Source organism: Paramormyrops kingsleyae, chromosome 13, assembly GCF_048594095.1.
Source record: "Paramormyrops kingsleyae isolate MSU_618 chromosome 13, PKINGS_0.4, whole genome shotgun sequence".
NCBI classification, from domain to species: domain Eukaryota; kingdom Metazoa; phylum Chordata; class Actinopteri; order Osteoglossiformes; family Mormyridae; genus Paramormyrops; species Paramormyrops kingsleyae.
This window is the reverse complement of record NC_132809.1, coordinates 8,558,205-8,577,797: the sequence shown is the minus strand read 5'-3', so window position 1 is coordinate 8,577,797 and position 19,593 is coordinate 8,558,205. Positions and strand designations below refer to the sequence as shown.

The 19,593-nt window shown below is 44.9% G+C and overlaps 1 protein-coding gene across 2 annotated transcripts in view; it reads right to left on the bottom strand.

Annotated features, from left to right (window-relative positions):
- Positions 1-19,593, bottom strand: part of LOC111848213 (granule associated Rac and RHOG effector protein 1-like) — a 34,476-nt gene that overhangs the window by 12,218 nt on the left and 2,665 nt on the right. The window contains exons 1-3 of one of the 2 annotated variants that reach the window (XM_023820045.2): positions 12,595-12,724; positions 10,404-12,000; positions 2,418-2,615 (exon numbers count right to left, since the gene is read on the bottom strand). In XM_023820045.2, the coding sequence (XP_023675813.2) occupies positions 2,418-2,615; positions 10,404-10,895 (690 nt within the window). In that variant the 5' untranslated portion in view covers positions 10,896-12,000; positions 12,595-12,724. Of the gene's footprint in view, positions 1-2,417; positions 2,616-10,403; positions 12,001-12,594; positions 12,725-19,593 lie in introns of those variants that run through there. The other variant, XM_023820044.2, reaches the window with a different exon arrangement.

The window sequence follows — 19,593 nt, the reverse complement described above, 5'->3', positions numbered from 1 at the left end:
AGTGAAACTGCATAATAATCAGAACAATAAATCTGATGAGTGAATTGAATGTATGACCAGGTCTCTAATAGCAGGGATCTTAAAGGAAAGAACAGGAAATTTCAAAATGGCAAATAATCCGAAACAGACTTCCGTAAAAGAAAAAAAGACATGGAGTCAGCTGCAGGCAAATCAGTGACAAAAGGAACCGAAAAAGAAATGGGGCCGTTTCCAAAGTGCCCGTGTGCAGTGCTGTGTTGGGTATAACGACAACATGAGATCGTGTGGTAATAAATACAAGCAAGTTTTGCCAGCTTCATCAACAGCTTCTCTTCCAGGCCTGTAATGATACTGAACACTTTGCTGGCTTGATTACCACTTACCTGAGCCTAAAATACCACCCCCCTGCCTGGCGCTGGGCGCATTACTATTTATTGCCGGTTTATGGATACTGTCATATTTATTTTACTGTCCTGCGATACACACCCGGGTATTGTGTGTATATAGACTTTCCAAAATTACCTCCAGGGATGGATTGATGGGTCAGTTGATTGATTGATTGAATAGGTAGGTAGTAGGGGTGGAGCCGAACCCGAATACGGTATTCGGAAAGGCACAAATAATGTGTTTTTTACTAATACTTATTTCGAACAAATACTTAAAAAAATATTTGTATTCGGGAACAAGAAAAACCTTATATCAAAAAGCTGCGTTTCCTCTTGAGACCGCAGTGCATGCCCGGATGAGTGAGTGAGTGAGTGAGTTCAGGAGTCGGGAGGGGAGTAAAAGAGGTGACTGACACAGGCTGCTCCACACAGCAACAGAGAAGGCTCGGCTGAGCGAAAAAAGACTTAACTGTATCACTATTTTTGTTGAATAGATTTTTGTACCTTAACTGGGTTCCGGAGGCAGTTTATAACTTTCGGGAAGCAGAGTTTGATCGGGAGATTATTCCATTACGCTGCATTATTGACGTCTGCAGTCAGGTGCTCTCATGTTCGCTATGTTTACGTAGCTCTGTTAGCTCGGTAATTTAGACAATAGGCTGTTGACAGAGTAACGTTAACGTTTGGTTAAAAAGGTTAAAACAATGCTTGTGTAGTTGTGTCGAATTATATGCACTTGTAGGAGTTATATGGTACGTTTAAGTTACTCTGTCTACTGCATATCCATAATTATTATAATGGATATAATTAAAGAATACTTACACTATAGCGTAAATTAGAAGTGCAACGCAAAAAAACTTTACTCGAATACGAATACAAATACAAATACTTTTCCCCCCTCAACAAATACAAATACAGATACAAATACCAGCTGCTTTGCACACCCCTAGTAGGTAGATAAGTCTCTCTCTGCCTCTCTCTCTGCCTCTCTCTCTCTGCCTCTCTCTCTCTGCCTCTCTCTCTCTGCCTCTCTCTCTCTGCCTCTCTCTCTCTGCCTCTCTCTCTCTGCCTCTCTCTCTCTGCCTCTCTCTCTCTGCCTCTCATTGTGCAAATCAAATTTGTGGGTAAGCACCATTTAAAAACCATATACAAGACATTAAAAATACAAATACATTGGAATACGAATTTAATTTGTTCAGAACTCTGGATCGAATCCTAAAAAGTTCAAGTTGTGATCGAATTTTCCCCATAAGAAATAATGGAATAATGGCCCCAAAAAATTACACCTAAATATGTTTTTTTTTTTTAGGATTTAAACACATCATTAAACACTCATTTCCCCACGCGTACAAGTTATCTTAGGTCGGCGTTCACGGTTTGACTTCTGAGATTCAGATAGAGTTCTAGGTAATTTTTTTTCGAACTTCGATTCAGATCGAGTCCTAATGAGTTCGAGAACTGAGGTACCACTGTATACAAATATTAATGTCCTGGAAACTTTATGTAACTATTATACATTGTAACATGTCCAGCAAATGACAAATGTTGACGTGATGACTCATTGATGATGTGCAAGAATGATGTGGGATGAGGGGATTAAAAGATGCAATCTAACAGAGGAAGCTCGCTCATTGGCCAGATTACCCTGAATGCAAGTTTACTGCAAGTTTAGCAATGTGGTATTAACAGTAGGCACATCACTTGCTCACTGAACAGTTAATTTATGTTACATTTTTACAAAATATTGGGTAGGCACATGCATTCCTAAATTGATTGGCACAACACCACTTATTTATCTAGACTTAAGCCCAACCTCCTTGACTTGCACCAGCAGGTGTTTTTGGAAAATTATTACAGATCCTTTTTTTTGTCGCTTGCTATCTGCTTGGTCTTGAGGGGAGGGGGGTTGGGTGGAATGTTCTCATGCCATTGTATGTAAATGGTATAACGATAAAAAGCCACCTAACTTGAAAGGCAAAAAGTTAATAAAAACAAAAAGAGCACAGTGACGATACTAAATCTCCACGTTAATCATGGGATGCAACCACATACCGCTGCTGCAGCTCTCCAGGACCGCGAGGCCTCCTCCTGCTCGGACAGGGGCCCGACAGGGGTGCTGCTGTGTAGCTCCTGGGCCTGCGCCAGGGCCTCCACCAGGCAGGACTGTGCCACTGGCTGCCCCTTCTGTAAGGCCTGTGACAGGAACTGGAAGTGCACTTGCATGACCCTCAGGAAACACCGGCTCAGCACCTGCGCAGGAACACACAGCCGCCATTACCGTGGTGACATGGGCACCACACCACACTTAGGTTACCAAGCACAGCACACTAGTTACACTGGGTGTTAGTTAGACAGCCACCATGCAAGCCTGTGCAAAAATGTCAGTTGTCTTATCATAAAATACAAATTTATTCAAAGACATTAAATATCACACATACAATATTTCTTTAATTCAGAGTGTGCATTATAGAAAAGTATCACTTACTGATCCCAAAACAGCATTTGTAGAAGTAACTGTGCATGATTTCCCCAGCTACCATTTAAAGGAATAAGAGAGGGAAAGACCTGGATGATTCATATTGTCCTAAAGAACTCCATCTAAGGCAAAGCCAGGCTCCCCTTTGCGGCACGCTGCCATTGCACACTTAACGGAGAGGACTGATGGGGGCACTGCAGGAAAGCTCCCTGCCATTCAGACACCTCCTCTAAGCCCAGCTTTAAGAATCTACCCTAAATCAGAAGTGGAAGGGCAGCACAGTCAGAAAGGCAGCTATTTATTCATGCGGTCATTTTTGGACTCTCTTCATCTGTATTAAGACGATTGATACACAAATCCAATATGAAGGGAACATGATCCCACATTCAAAAACACTGCAGAATGAGGTGCTTCTGTTCCCTCTTCCACTATAAGATTCACCTGAAATGCTAAGTTCAGATCTCCATCACACGGTAGAAGCAGGTTCCTAGAGTCTACGTTTTCCCAGATGCGAAGCAGCATTTTTTTCTACTACAGTCTGTAGGACTCGTCCTCAGCATTCTTCAATGGCTTTAAACCAACACTGATGCAGGAGAAACGGAACAAACCCTAGAAGTAAGTGGGAGAATGTAACGACTGCTTACTTTGGTTTATTAATTTGCTTCACCACTTCTAACTCTGAATGGACATCAGTGTTTCTCTGCCCGGTCTTCTGCGACCAACAAAGACGGCCCAAGTATTTGTTCCCTCCCAGCTCAAAATCATGGACTGTCTGGGGTTTCCAGGGGACTGGGCTCAGAAACACTGATGTACATCGTTTAACAGGGCACCATTACACCCCCATTCCATGCTGTGGTACTTACCCCCGTGGCCATGTTAACAAAGCAACATAAGTAACTATAGGCCTTTGTTAAATGAATAAACCAATTTGACAGGAGTCAAAAACTCAGCACCTAGCAAGAACAAAATAAATATTTCCTATCTTGCAGGTTCTGAGCATGGTTTGTTAAACTAGGTAAAGTTCATTTGCCATCTGAATGGAACAAAAGCTTATGTTTCCATTAGGGCCGTCAAAATTAACGGGTTAACGCGGATTAATCCATCATCATGATTAATCTGATTAAAATTTTAACGCAATTAACCCATCTGCAGCGCAGAATGATTCAAAATCCCTGAAATGTCTCTGTCAACCCATTTCAGGCAGTTTTAGTGCGTTCCATTTGCCCTCGGAACTCGTATTCCGAGTCGGATTCCGAAGTTTTGAAGCCGGAAGTGACGACATGCGCTCCCGTTCCTCTGAGATCCGAGAAATATCTCGGAGCAGCACAGAGGATCCCGAGTTCAGAATCCAAGATGGCTGCGCCCTTTATCAACAGAAGGGAAAGTTTTATACTGTTTAAGCACTACTTCTCATTTGTGGCTCATTAAATCGGTCGCACACGCTATACCGCCCAACTTATCTGTGGATGTGTTGCTACGGAGTTTTATATGTAAAGCACTGCACGTAATGTGTTATCAACTGATATTGCTAACAACGGCAATTAACCGAGCTAGAATTGGACTTCATGATTAGTTGGATTATTTGTCGGATTTACGGTAGTTCGTGCTAATTGTAAGCGAACGAAGATAAAGACCATTTAAACTGAGGTACTTTAAATCTGACAAGTTGGCTAAGCAAAATATCTTGCTTTTTGATATGGGTCCATGGTATTGCACTTCTGTGGCAGATGGAATGCATCTGACTCATGTTTAAGATGTTCAATAAACATGTTAAGTGCATATATATTCCCTTTTTTCTTGAGTCTGTTTGCTCATGCAAAATTAAATGTGATTAATATAGAGTAAAAATTAATGATATTTAATCGTGATTAATCGAAATTAATCCACAGCAACCCTGTGATTAATCTGATAAAAAAATTTGACAGCACTAGTTTCCATATAAAAGTGAAAATTAAGACTTAACTCAACAGTATCCCTATGTAGGTCTCCGCCCCCCCCCACCCCCACCATAGCTGACAGAAGACACAGACACACCCAATGTAAATGCAAACACATACACAGACCTTAACACAGAGCATAAGGGCACCTTACTGACTCAGAGAGAGGGAAGGAAAACCCACTGTGTTTGTTCAAAGTTCTCTGCATAATGTGCAAATTGTGGTAATCAGAGACCAAACTATGCAGTTTGCACCTTCAGTATGCGCAGAACAGAATTATACCAAAACTGATTGTAATTCACTCCAGCAATTCATGTAAGAGTCCGGGTCTGGTGTGCTTTGTGTTGCATTAGGGTCCTGCTTTTCATGAATTCGAAAGATGCAGTTTTAAAATAACTCCTTATATGCCAAAGCCTATTTTTACATTATGTGGCGAGAGTCAAAATAACATGAACGGTATAGCTGTGCCGTAGTGATATTATATATTTATTTATTTAAGGATTTTTTTATATATTTATTTATTTAAGGATTTTTTTTTTATATATATATATATATATATATATATATATATATATATATATATATATATATATATATATATATATATATATATATATATATAATGTGTTAAATTTGAAAAATGCATGTGTTACAACTCTGGCACAAACTGAAAGCACTCTATATATTAAATTGATCGTAACTACAGTGTCCTCAGATATGGGAACAAGGAAGAAACAGAAAGTATATCCCCAGTAACCCTGGCAATGCCATTAACTCCATCCTCAGACCACCCCAGTCTGATATTACACTCAGCTACACTGGGGAAGCACAGCAAACAATACATCAAAGAGAGAGCCAGACAAAACACCCACTTTCACAAAATGCTGTTACACATTTCAGGCAAAACATCCCTAGTGCGATTAAATCAGATAGTTACTCAAGGTACACCTACAGCCAGAAAAACTATTCATGTGGATGCAGAGGAACGGAACAAACGCATGTTTATTTCCAGAAGAAAAAGAATTCGGACAGGCACCGCTTACAAAGATAAAGGCTTCAAGGGTATAACTAGGAAGTCCACCTCTCCCAGATTAGCCCACTGTTTTGAATGAGTCATTTTCCAGTGACAGGGGCAGTCACATGATTGCGGAGGGTGACGGTCCGTAACCTTTTTCCTGAATAGTTCTTATGTTGTGTAATAGGTCATGTGCCAAATCCGACTTGCAGATCAAGGTTAAAAAAGATGCCATACGATGAGGCTCAGTAAACAGCGGCCCATGAGGACTGCGTCCACTGGACTGCCACATTTTCGACACCCACAGAAACTGCAGTAATACTTTGAAATCTACTCAGTGAGTACATTAGGGATCCACACAAATGATGATGAGTGCCTTTATCAGACCACGAACAAGTCCAAGTTATTTTTAACCAATTCTTGACAAAGTCTGTGACTCTAAACTTAAAAGGGCACAGATCTGATGAATTCAGTGACATACAATCACTTGAAATGCTTCTCTGCTATCTGAAAAGCACCCGGAGAAGCCAACCCCGACAGGTAAGATCCTTATACCCCAGCTGACAATAAGTACATTCAGGATGGGCATGGCTTCTTCCGCCCCAAGGGAAGCACAACACGGAAGAGGACCCCCTTCGTCTCTGGGGCGCAGCCGGAGAGATCAAAGAGTGACACTCCGTATTTCGGGCTCCAGGCATATTACACCATGTTCGGCCGGAAATATTTCTCCCGTAGATCCAATTTTAACATTCATCTCCAGTGGCATGGACATAATATAGCTCCTGTTTGTATGTTAACCTCCAGTGTTGACAGGGTCCTATGTCTACCAACATTCACAACCTCAGTTTAACCTCCAAGCTAGATATTGATAAAATACTGGAACTATTGCTGGAAGTAGTCATGGGCAGTTGCATGGTCTTATGTTGCTTTAGAGTGTAACAGTTACATTATATTCAAATGCCTCCATTCTAACTGAAACTACAAGACATTCCCAAAGAACTTACATGCACCTCTTTCTATTGTTTTTGCATTCATCTTTAAAAGACACATTTTAAGCCAGAGACGGACGTTATTAAATCTACTTAGTGGAGCTGTATAGTGTATTCCAGACATGCTCAGAAAACACCACAGCTTCTCAGGTGTAACTCCACATGACCTGTACCTGCACATCTCCTGTTGCTGGCTGAAGCTGTCAGGTGCCCAAACGGAGGCAAGCAGCTCCACTCACACGGGGTGCCAATCATGTAGCCATTTCTGTTTCCTTTTTTTTTAATAGATGTGCTTCGACGGTGGTCAGCAGCTGGGTTGCTAATAAACGGCCAACGCCATGATGGCATTCCGCAGATACTCTCCGAGGGTTTTTATTTCGGACCTCAGATGGACCTCTCCGCTTCTTGGTGGAAGCCGGAAACAGGAGTGGAAAAACTTGCAGAGCATTCCAGCATTGCCTGAAGTCTGTGGCCATTTTATACAATCCAGGTTTATTCATGATACACATGTCAAAATACCTTGCTACGTGCACTGAGGGGAAATAAAACATTATAATGGAACTGACAGCCATTACGAGGCCTGCACTATCAGGATCTTTAACAATCAGTCCCTAGTGCTCAATGACAAAATTCAGACTCGTGAAATGAACACCCTGTGGGGGGTGGTGGGGTTCGGTATGGACTTCACAGGCTGTGGGGGAGTAAAATTCCAAAATGGACGATGCACAGGATCGCCGTGGAAGGTATTTTCTTGCTCAAGACACAAAACTTGGCTGGGACAAGCTGAAACTAGCATTCTTTACTTGAGCTCTAAGCATGGGGCGGGCTAAAGAAACCTGGATTGGTGGGGGTGGGGGGTACGGCAGAGGGGGGCTCTGGCCAAACCGCACTGTGGGCTGGAGAAACAAGCGCTTTCTTCATGGCAAAGGAGCATCGCAGCATTCCTTGGGCACCGCTCTGCCAGCAAGTGTGTAGACTTTCCACGCCGGCCTTTGTGCGCGCCCGCAGAGTCCTGGCTGACGCGGCACACCGCATTACCGGCTCATTTTCCGTCCTCCAAAGGCGTACAAACTGTATAGCAAGACTGAGCTCTCAGAAGACCAGGAAGAGAGCACAGACAAAGAATCATGAAATATGACACTGATTTGAAGGAATGGCACAGAAGGTGGAGTGTGGGGGGGGCGGGGGGGGATGGAAGGGGGGGGGGTTGGGGTCTCGCGGTGCAGGCACAGAGCACTTTAGGCACTAACTCTCCCCAGCTCTGTTTTTCCCATGTCGCCATGACATCATACACACAGACCCCAAGGGTTCATTTGAGCTGTTTTATTGTGTGTTATTGTGTGGGGCTCTTTAAATACGCAGCATGTCGGACCGTCACTTCGAACAAGGACAGTGATAACCGATCCATTCCCTGTGCAGCTAGGTAAACAGAGACTTCCTCTAGCCTTTTTTCTTGCACGTTTGTGCAATAAAATTATTCAGAAATGATGTGGGGGTGCTGTTCTTGTTCCTTTTTTTGCTACCACTTGGGCTGCACAATATCACATCGCAATATAATCGTGATTATATGGCACATGCAGAACAATCACCAAAGCTTCAGATGATGGGCGAAAACATTTGTCCAGACAACAGCTTTTGAGACGGGTCCGGGCAGCAGGGGCAAGAAAGAATCCAGATGCATAAAACTTTGCGTAAGCACAGATCTACGCACATTCCCTTTATAAATCCCAATGAGCGTGAAATTTTACGTACGTGAACGAACCCACAGCCACCCCCCCGCCCCGCCCATAATTATGTATATTTGCATATGTAAATCTGTATAAATACCCGCTTTGTTCTATGTTTTTCTTAAACAACAATGGATAAACCACTTGGGAAAAAAATTTCTGAGAATGAACGAATCATGGGTTGAGCCAGGCCATCTAGCCACAACATAAATGCAGGGGCGTCATAAGAATTTTGAATGGGGGGGGGGGCATAAAAACTGGCATAAAACTAATGTTTTATGTTAAATGCGGGGGGATCCAAACGCATAATTATGAAATGTGAGGGGGACACGTCCCTCTCAGATTTTATGGCGGCGACACCCATGCATTAATGAGACGCATGTTCGAATCGCACATGATTTGTACATTAATAGAGTGAAAGTGCTTTCTATTTACATAAGCATAAGCAAATTCAGTCTCTGAAGGTGCCTTTATAGCAATGTGCGCACAGATTGACTCCGATTACTTTGGAAAAACCGGACATCGCTGCAAATTGCGCTTTAATCTTTGCCTGTTCAACCACAGTGTAAGGAAATTTTATATATTTGGGTGACAAGCGTACTATGCCGTCCCATACAGCTGGCATGGTGCGACTCAGTGTTGATTGAGAAATACCTGATCGGTCCACAAGTTCTCGCTGAAAAGCACCTGTAGCTAAGAACCCGCAAGTGGACAGAACTTGTAAAGGAATAGGTATAGCGCAATTCCTCATCATCTGCCTTTGTAATGCTGGTCCCAGTTCAGCACACAGCTCCAAAAGGATTGCTCTTAGAGATCTGAATCGACTTCGAAGCCAGTCATTATCATGGGCCAAGAAATCACTGTGATCCCTGAATACACGCTCTCTTCTAATTCTTCCATAAGCTATGTCTTCCAATAACGCAAGAGCTGCCATGGTAGTTGTAATAGTTCGGTCATTTCCTGCACCGTTTTATTGTTACAATTTGATTAAAAATCAGGTGCTGTACATTTGTAAACAATATACAATTAATGTCGGTGTATTGGATAAAGTCAGTGTCATGATTTTGAGTTTAAAAAGGGAAGCCACAGTAGCAATGACTTGCCACTAAGTGCCGTCCGTTTACAAAAACGAGCAGAAACGTGCGTACGCCATGTCTGGAGCTGCCATGAGAATGTGCGTAGCGATACGCCAAGTTTAGTTTTTATCATCTCGACGTGAGCGTGGAAACGGATGTACGCAACATTTTCGTGCGTACACACCGTTTATACATAAGGCCCCAGATCTCCACAGCTCCATTAGTAGAGCCAATTAAATTTCACAATATTGCACGGGTCTCTCCGTTGATGAGCCAATCAAGTTTCGACTTTCATTATGCACATCAAATAACATCACTGAAGGAGAATTCAAACAGAGAATTTGCTGTCAAAATAAAAGCTGCCAGAAGTATTCCGCTGTAAAGCATGAAGTGTTTGTTCCAACAAAAATATATTCTACAGGGATGATATTTTTTGAAACTGCTACGATACACAACCATGCCTAAGAAGCAAAGAAAATAAACTGAAGCAACAGTCCCTAATGCAACCTTACTATAATCTGTATTAAGTGAAAAATTTTATGGTACGATAACATTTACATTGTTTTGAAAGGATACTAACTTTGAAACTGCTTATTTTTTCCCTCCCGCTTTTTAAAACTGGTCATTATTTGGTGAACAGTTAAACCAAAGTAGATTTTCCCCAGTTTTTATAAACAAACTCCGGAAATCATCTCCCGCCACGCCCCTTTGCCCCAGTGTCTCCTGACCCCGTTTTGGGAAGCCCTGTCTTACATTGCGGTAGGCCTGGCTAGAAGCTGGTTGTTGCTGCCAAGAGCAAGGAAGGTGAAGACTCCTACCTCCACATCCTGCAGGCTGAAGTCACTCTGGTCTCTGAAGCTGGCCGCCCCGGCGCTCAGCTCCATCAGCATCTTGGCGATCTCAGGCTTTATTGCTGCTGTGAGCCGGCCGGCAGCCTCCATGACGTGGTCCTGCACGTCCCTCATTTGCATAGCTGCTTTGGCGTAGCGGGAATTCCGGAACACGCCACAGAAGAGCTCGGTGAGCAGGGAGCTGGCACGGCAGAAGGCGTTGAGCGCGTCCAGGTACTTGGAGATGCCCTGTTGGATGTCCGCCACAGCGCTGCCGCCGGAGCTGCCAAGGGGAGGGGAGTGGCCATAGCCACCCCCGGGGGTACCGGAGGAAGGGGCGGAGCAGGAGGAGCCCAGGGGCACCCCAAGGCCCCGGCCCAACTCTGGCATCTGATACTGCGGCACCTTCTGCTTGGACCCGCCAAGCAGAAAGCGTCGCTTGTAGTCCATTTTGTTCTCTTGAGCACTACAACAATACATAGGGGCAGGTCTGTCTTCAGCTAGTTCTCAGCTGCTCTATCGATTTCTCCGTGCTGCAACAACTGCGGACCTGCCTCCGGGCTCCTTCGGCCAACCCGGAACTTTCTAAGTTAAGAACAAAGACAGCTGAAGGGGAAAACGACTGAGGGACATCTTCACTGGTCTGTCACCGACCCAGAGGGAGCGAGGGAGATGGGGTACGACTGCCGACGGGAGCCTGATTTTGTGTTTTTTTTTTTTTGTGCAGTCCAGCTGCAGATTGAATCTACAGGACCAGGGGGAGCAGATCAGGCAGAACTTGCATCCCCACTATTTCTCTCCTAACCGCTGAGAAACCCGCCAGCCGCGGGAGGCCGGAGGAAGCAGCTGGAGGATGCAGGACGCCAAAGACTGCACAGCAGAAGCTGAAAGCGGTGCCTCCTTAAGCCGTCTCTCCTTCCAAGTCCCTCAGACCAAGGAGGACTTTGATGTTTTGGCCGTCTCTGTACTTCTGCTCAAGACAGAGGCTCTCTCTTGCTGGTGTGTTTTTGTTTTTTCCCTTCCTCTACGCAAATGCAATAAAATTTGGCAAAAAAAAAATAAATAGCCTTTACCACAAAAACAAATCTTCAAAAGCTGGACGCAAGATGCAGAAGGAAAAAAGTGGAAGACGCACAGCACCGGTCAACAGCAGGGGAGCAAAACGGGGATAAGCTTTAACACCAAGTCAAACAAATGGTTGGCAGAGCAAAACAGGTGGGGGATCCAAGCGCCTGGCGTGTTCCCCCCTCCCCGTACCCCCCCGCACCCCCGCGAGCTCAGCCTCACAGTACGGAGCTTTTCCTCGTCAGCCAGGGGGCCGACGAAACCCGGCTTGACGCTGATCCTTTTCACGTGTTGCAGAGAACAGGCTCCCTGCAGCGTGTCCTGAATGCTGTGAGGGGTGCAGGGTGGACGCTTGTTAAAAAAGAACCCTGACTCGGTGTGCATGGGGGCCCCCGCTCCACTCAGAGGTAGTCGGTGGCGTCACTGTGGAAACATGGGCCACTCCCGGACCAAGCTCCTGCGCGATTGTAGTCCGAGGCAACCAAGCAAAAACATGCCGGTAAGGCCTCTAGGTCATTTCCTGGAGGAGAGAAGGAAGGGGTGGATAGGAAAAAGAGAGAGAGAAGGAAAAAGAGAGAGAGAAATACATGTTAACATTTACTGGAGCAAAAACACACTTTGTCAGATATTTATTTTCCGGTGTCTGTCAGATTGAGTAAATAAGCTTATTCACGTTTGCACTACACCTTCTTATTTACACAGCAGGAAAAGCACAAACAGCACACGTCAGAGGGAGCCTGACGAGATTAAAGTGAGCCTTGGTGGTTCACAAAGGCACCTGCCGCCAGAAAGTACATTCACAAGAACAGACTTCGCTCACAATGGAGGACAACAGGCAGCTTTATATGCCTAACAATGACTGACGGAAATGTCAGAGCTAATTAGACCAATTAGAAATGCGAGTGGAAGACCTAAAGGTTTCAGAATTTGCCAAACGAAGGAAAAATAAACCATGAAAAAAGAAAAAGACAAAAAAAAAAAAAAAAAAAACACAGGAATACAGAAAAAATACAGTTTTGGCCAATGGGACCCCCTCCAGCTGCACAAGCCGCCGACGGCCACTCGCCCCCCAGCGAGTCACAGTCACTCTGCATTACTCCAGAGTTCCTCTGACCTTCGAACACTCCCAGCACAGAAAGGGATTCTGCTCCATTTCCTGCTGCCCAGCCCAGCTGCAGAAGGGAAATAATAACTTTCAGGGAGTCAAAGTGACCACAGCAATGTTGTCAACGCAGCCGAATTATAATAGGCGCCCGGTGGAAGCGCCTGGCTTTTCACACTACGGAGAGGACACCACTTTCCCTACTGACAACAGACTCTTGCGGCTCAGCAGAAAAATGGGAATAGAAAGAAAGGTCAGCCCATTTTAAAAGTAGCACGCTGGAAAAAGGCCGTAGGACAAGAGACATGGAAATCCACCAGACTTAAGGACTATTAACATCAGCTACAACACTGTTAAAAATAATAATAATAATAATAATAATAATAATAATAATAATAATAACCTAACAATTTTAGATTATACAAGGCTTCCTAGGTAAACGCAAAGAATAAAAACTTTAAGACAAAAATAGTCACTCAACTTTTTTTCCCCCCGTTATTAACAGCAAGACACCTGGCTCATTTTTGAGCTGCGAACATGAGGTGCAACATTTTGAGCACAGCACAGTCTGGCCTATCGTCCTTTCTGATGTCCACCCGCAAACTGAGGGAGCGACTCAAAATACTCAAAACAAGCTTAAAAAGCAGACATGCTCCTCTCCTACGTAAACAAGCTAAAACAAAAAATCAAAAAGCAACAGAGGAATCATCAGTTTACGCTTATGATCCTCCTATCATGCAGACTACGATGCCAGAAACTGAGAGACATGGCAGCAGATTATGAAGTGTGTTTGCAAAACATTCAAGTTACTCCATTCATTCGCTACAGGATCCAGCCTGGAATACGCCAATGTCACCATATTTATCCCTGTCATATTACAGGCAGACTAACTCCACAATCAGGGCTGACAGATAACCAACGCAAACTCGGCAAACCTTCCATGCACTATTTCACAGGATGGTGAAGCTCAAACCACCTGGAGAAAGACATAATTCTCCCCCCACCCCCCAGTTAAGCATCAGAAATTTGCTTCGCCATTCAAGCCTAAACCCAGTCTCCTTCATTATGTCACCAGTCTATGAATGGCGTCACTTTTCTGTGGGGTCAGGCAGAGGCGAAAACTGGGCCGGTATCGATACCGCTGTGACTCAGGCGGCTTTGCCCTGCGCCGCTCCACGCACCCAAACACACGTGTCCCAGAGATGCCCGAGGCCTAACCTGGCCCCCCGCCAGACCGCCTCTCGGTGTCCCTCTTCTGCAGAGCACGCTCGCGGCTAAAGTTAGCGCGGCTGCTGTCGTCGTCCGCAGCTCAGTTGCTATACTTGGAGCGGGGGCCTGTTTAGATCAGTTTCCTAGAGCATATTTTCTGGCGCCTATTACAAAACATCCTCCCAAAACAAAAAAAAAAAAACATATGAAACACCATCGCTGTAAAGTTGATGGATGAGAAAGCATGTTAGAAGATTAATATCCTATTTCAATCTACCTTACGATGAATAGGACTGAACCGTCATCCGACAACAGCTGTGACTGAATGTTTATGTATTTATACATCCTGACCCATTAAATGTGTATTGTTGAAACAAGCTGTCACGGGCTAACTTAACTACAAGCATCACCCCCTATCCTTCCATTTCCAATAGAGGCTTGTCCAACCGGCCAGGTCCACCACCCCAAAACAACCATTTATACGGATGTTTTTATATGAACCAAAACTGATTTTTTTTAGAAGCATGGCAGCAAGGACTCCGTACGTGAGAACTAGACAAGGAACTTCTTACGGCTGATACAGGTCAGCAGCTTTTGTATTTTACACCTTGCCTGTTCACGGCGCCCCCTAAAGGCAGGGTAGGTGTGCCATCTATATACCCCTTTCTTCACACACTATGGACACCGGGCTGTAGATAAAGTCAACCCACCAGTGTAAACAACTGCAGAGAGTAACCTGGATGTCTGTCTACGCAGAGACCAGCTGACATCCACCCCAGGGGGAGTCCTGCCGCAGACTCTAAACTGAGCCGGCAAAGCAAATATGCGCCATTTGACCGTCTCTCACAGGCAGCAGGAATTTTTATTTTGGTTTTTTTTACAGGGTGTTTTCTGGAATGAGGACGACAGGGAAAGTCGCCGGCGAGTGGAGCCGAGGTCCCGGGCCCCACTCTCACGGGAGCCCACGGCCCAATCACGGCTCAGGCTGCGCACATTACACCATACATTTTCTATTTCAGCCTCCGTGGGCAAACAGCTGCTGCACATTATTATTATTTTTTTAGATTTAGCAGAGGAGAAAGAAAGAAAGGAAAAAAAAAAAACACAAAAATCTAATTAAAAACAGCCCTGGACATCTGTTGCTAGTAAAGTGATGGAATGCTTTCCCCTCACTGTGCACTGAAAACTGACAGACAGAAAGAGAGCAAAAGCAGGTGAGCATTGTTTGCTTATTCATTCATTAACTTAGGAACGCTGACCTAAAAATACAAATGACTTTTTATAAAAGAAAAAAACATAAATAGTTGCCAAAATGGTGTGCAGCTATATCCTCCCTGAACCATACAAGCTTTGGCAATTGCGATGAAGCCGGTTAAATTAAATGTCTTTACCCCGACTCTGGCATGAACCTTAAGGAAAACCATCACCCGGACCTCAGAGCGCTGTCCCGATTACGGCATGCAAGCAGCTCGTTGTGAAGTAGTGGAAAATAGTGGACTAAGCCAAAAGTTCATGTCAAATTACAGTGAAGGCAGAATACTTTGCGGTGCCAAGGTAATTAAGTTTTAAGCACTCTGGAGGATCTCAAACAAAGGGTAGAATGAGTCCACCCCCTTAATAAACCCCAGAGAGATGAGATTCCTTACAATGTAAGCCTCTCTTTCCATAAATAAGTGATCACCTTTCTAAACACACAGAAAAATAATCATTGTAATGACTGTAGTCGTTACAACACTTTACATGTTTTTGCTTTATGCCAGGTTTGGTCATGCCCTTTATAAACATATACAATGTTGGCATTAGCGTTTAGAAGCTACCCACTTGCCTGAGAAATGTTGTGCAGGGGTGTGAAAAGCTCTCCGTATGACCCAAAAGGATAAATAGGGAGAGCAAAAGAGCTGCATCTCTCAACAGCGAGTCCCTAGTTTTACTCAGAAGTGAAAGGGGTTTGATACAATAGTGATGTTTTGTAACTTCTGCCTTTTCTTCAAAGGCGTCGTTCTAATTTTAGCTTCATATATTTTCAGGACAGCTTTGTTCTCCAGGCGGCATGTGTGAGATGAGGCAAAGAAAAGTCTTGTTCATGGACAAACAGTTTCACCAAACCATTTGGCAGTTTTGGGGAGTCCTTCCTGAGATTCACGCGCCACATTTCAAACCAGCGCCACATGTATCGGGGCACTTCTCTGGCTGTCCGTGCAGTGCGTGCAGTGCGTGTGTCGTCTGTAGCCATGAGGGGTTTAAACAGAAGCGAAAAGGTCAGAGGTCGAGCCAAGTGGTAACACAAGTGCAGCAAGCGCCTGTTTCCCAGAAGCACTTCTGCGGCCCAGTCCCTATTCCTGAGAGCGCGCCCGGCATCAGAGCGAAGAACCTGCTGCATGCTCTTTCTCACACCTCCCCAGTCGGCATGGCGATCACACCTAATGCTAGTGTGGACACATGTACACTTGGCACTGGAGGGTGAAATCTCCGACAAGCGTGTGCTTCAGATAAGTTAAACAGATCAAAAGGGGACAAAAACACATACTGCAGACTCTGAACTGCCAGGCACCAAACGGGTAACATATTTATTCTGGTAATCTGGTAAAACTTTTGGCATGCTCTAGGAGTGCCACATACCAACCAGGCTGCTACACAACAGCAAGATGGGGGGGGAGGGGCAAACAACAGCCCCGTTACACTGTCGTCATGAATCTGTATCCAGGGGGGGTGCAACGACATATACACATCACTGCCAAAAGGGAAACACCCCAGTCAACACCTGTTATCATTCATGGCAAAAATTAGGGTCCTACTTTAAACAGGCACTGGAGGAAGGGGAACAAACATGAGCGTGTTTTGATCAGAAAATGTTGCCACAGCGGATACAGAAGCTGGTGCTAAACGCAGCGATTTGACAGGGGATCAGCATGTCCAGTGGAGGCTCTCCGGCCGCGTTACTCACTGGGCAACGAACTGTCAGACTCCAGGCCCGGGTAACAGGAGAACCAGCGAGAGAGCCAAGGAGTCTACAAGCCGACAGCGAGCCCGGCTCACGTTTCACCACCTGTGGCAGTTATGTGCCGGCCTCTCGCTCCCACTGACTGGTTGCTGCTGCTCGCTTTATTTTTAGCGTGAACAAATGTGAGAAATAATCATTTTATACGACGAGTAGGGAAAACACAGCATCACCACAGAGTGCGAACCCTGACGTTATTTGATTATTATTCAAAATGCTTAAAAAGCAGTCGTCCGAGGTCCAGTGTTTTGAAAATCTGACACTGGTCCTTTCAGTCTGTTCTTTATCCCTAATATGGTCACAGACTAAGCAGTTTTCAGAGGCCAGTCATATTACTGTATAGTACCAAAGTTCAATAAGTAGCTGCTGCAAAACACAACAAGAAAAACCTCATAAAACCAGATCTAGTGACCCTTCAGGCACAACTGAAACCCAACCAGCTCTCAGTGTGATCAAAGCAAAAAACGCAAAATATGCATAGCATCCAGACGGGTTTTTTTTTTTTTGAGATACACAACTTTGATAGCCAACGAGCACCCCACCAGAGCGATGCATTCTGCCCAGTATCGTAGATGAGGAATGCCGGGGAGCTCACACTATCATATATGAAAATCCACAAGCAAGAGGGCGACCAGGAGCCGAGCGCCGGCAGAACACGGCGCTTGTTTCCCTGGAAACCCAAGCGGCGGTGGCACTACAGCACACCCTCGCAGCGACTCCACAGCAGCAGCAGCTCGTCACGCTCCACTTCCTCCCAGCCCATTACCGCGGAACACCGCCGCCGTGGCGACCAACATCAGCATCTGTTTTTGCTAATGCAGTCAGCCCGGACAGCACAAGTGAGTGTAAACACAGGTACGGCACCTTTTATGCAAAAATGTCTGTCAAATACGAATTAGATCGGCATCCACGCATGATTTCCTAGAAATCACTGGTAACAGGAGAAGCAACGGATGATTTATTTTTAATACCACAAAAAAACCAGAGGAGGGCCTGGAGCCTATCCCAGGAAGTACAGGGCACAAAGCAGGGGTACACCCTACGTAGGATGCCAGTCCTAGGTACATCTACTAGGATGCCAAGCAGCCTAAATCCATGTCTCTGAACTGTAGGAAGAAACTGGAGAACCTAGAGAAACCTACAGGACACATGCAAACTCCACACACAGAGTGTAGGCGGGATTTCAATAGCCAACCTGCAAGGCAGTGATGCTACCCACTGTGCCACCAGGCCGTCCTTATGTGCATCATAATATATATTAGACACACACACACATATTTTTATACATTCATACACAGCCCTGTGTCTAATCAATGGAGAAGGGAGCTCAATAGCCTACATAACTGTTCTCATTAGATACCACTGCAGTCCACTGACCGTCAAACCGGCGAGACAAATGAAGAGGGAAAGCCGCCTGGGTAAGATCCACCTATTTCTATCAAAGTAGGTCAGAGAAACGAGGGGTCAACAGAAGTCACACCCAAGTAAGCTTAATCCTGTGGACCCGCATTCAGCTCTGGAAGCCCTCCAGAGCAGCAAACAGCTCCTCATCAGGAGGTCCAGCAAAGGTCATGCATGTTGTCAGTCAGCAATTCACACAGCTGGAAAACAGAGGTGGGAAATTTAGAGAAAGATGCTATTGCGGCTTAAATATTTTCCTAGCTCCAAGCTCATGATCAGATCAATATCGCTTATTAATGATAGATTTCATGAAACACTGAGACTGTACACCACCTATTAAGCTTTTCATAAAATCTTTCATCTAAGCACAGCACACAAGGGGGAAAATTCAAAAGTGAAAGATGGCAAAAGCCAAGGTCTTCACATGGTTTGTTGTTTCTGAGAATTGTACCGTGCTGCCTTCTTTCTGAAGTCTTGACCTACAAACGCATCCAAAGGAATGCAAATCAGGACCAGGGTGGTGCTTTTTTTTTTTTTATAATTTGCTTCATCAAAATAGCCTTGGGGTGGAGCAAGAACATGGTGGGAGGGAAGGAACAAGAATGGTGTAAGTCATTCATTCACAGTTACATTAACTAGGAGATGCTTTTGTCCAATGCATCATGTAAAGTGAGGAAAGTCTGGGGTCTGAGAGCAGGGCCAGCCAGCACCCCTGGAACAGTAGGGATTAAGGGCCTTGCTCAAGGGCCCAACAGTGATATGACTACTCTGTGTCCAGAAGGTTGTGGGTTTGAATCCTGTGGATGGCAGACACCCCACCCCACTGGGCTGCACACCACCCCACCATATCACAAAAATGCCTTGTAAACACCGTAAAAATGTCTAGTAGAACAACCAAATCTCTGTGCCAGTTAAAAAACTAAATCAAACAGCTGCACAATCCCAGCCATTAAACCCAAAAAAAAAAAGTGCTGATTCAACCCGTGTTCATCAAAGCGATTTAAGCCGTGCGAAAGTGCTAACACAGGTACACTTACGGCGGCATTTGGTTTGCCTGTGTCATTTCTGCTCACGGGACACAGGCTGCCTCACACAATCCTCATGGGGCACATGGCATAAACATCCCGGAGGCAGACAGCCAGACAGAATGCAGGGGGACAGAAAAACCAGGCTTACTATAAGCTACGGTCCACTGGGACCTGACATCAGCTCAGAAAACCTCACCAAACAGGGGAGGGAACTCCGCCATCTCTGACAAAATATCATTCCAGGCCGAAAAGTTAAAGTCGGAATGAGCCACTGCCGTTCACATTAACGTCACTACTCTAATCTGCATAGCAATAGGGCCGAATAAATTAAAGCAACACAGCGACGATCGAAGGCTACAGACCTCAAGCACCACT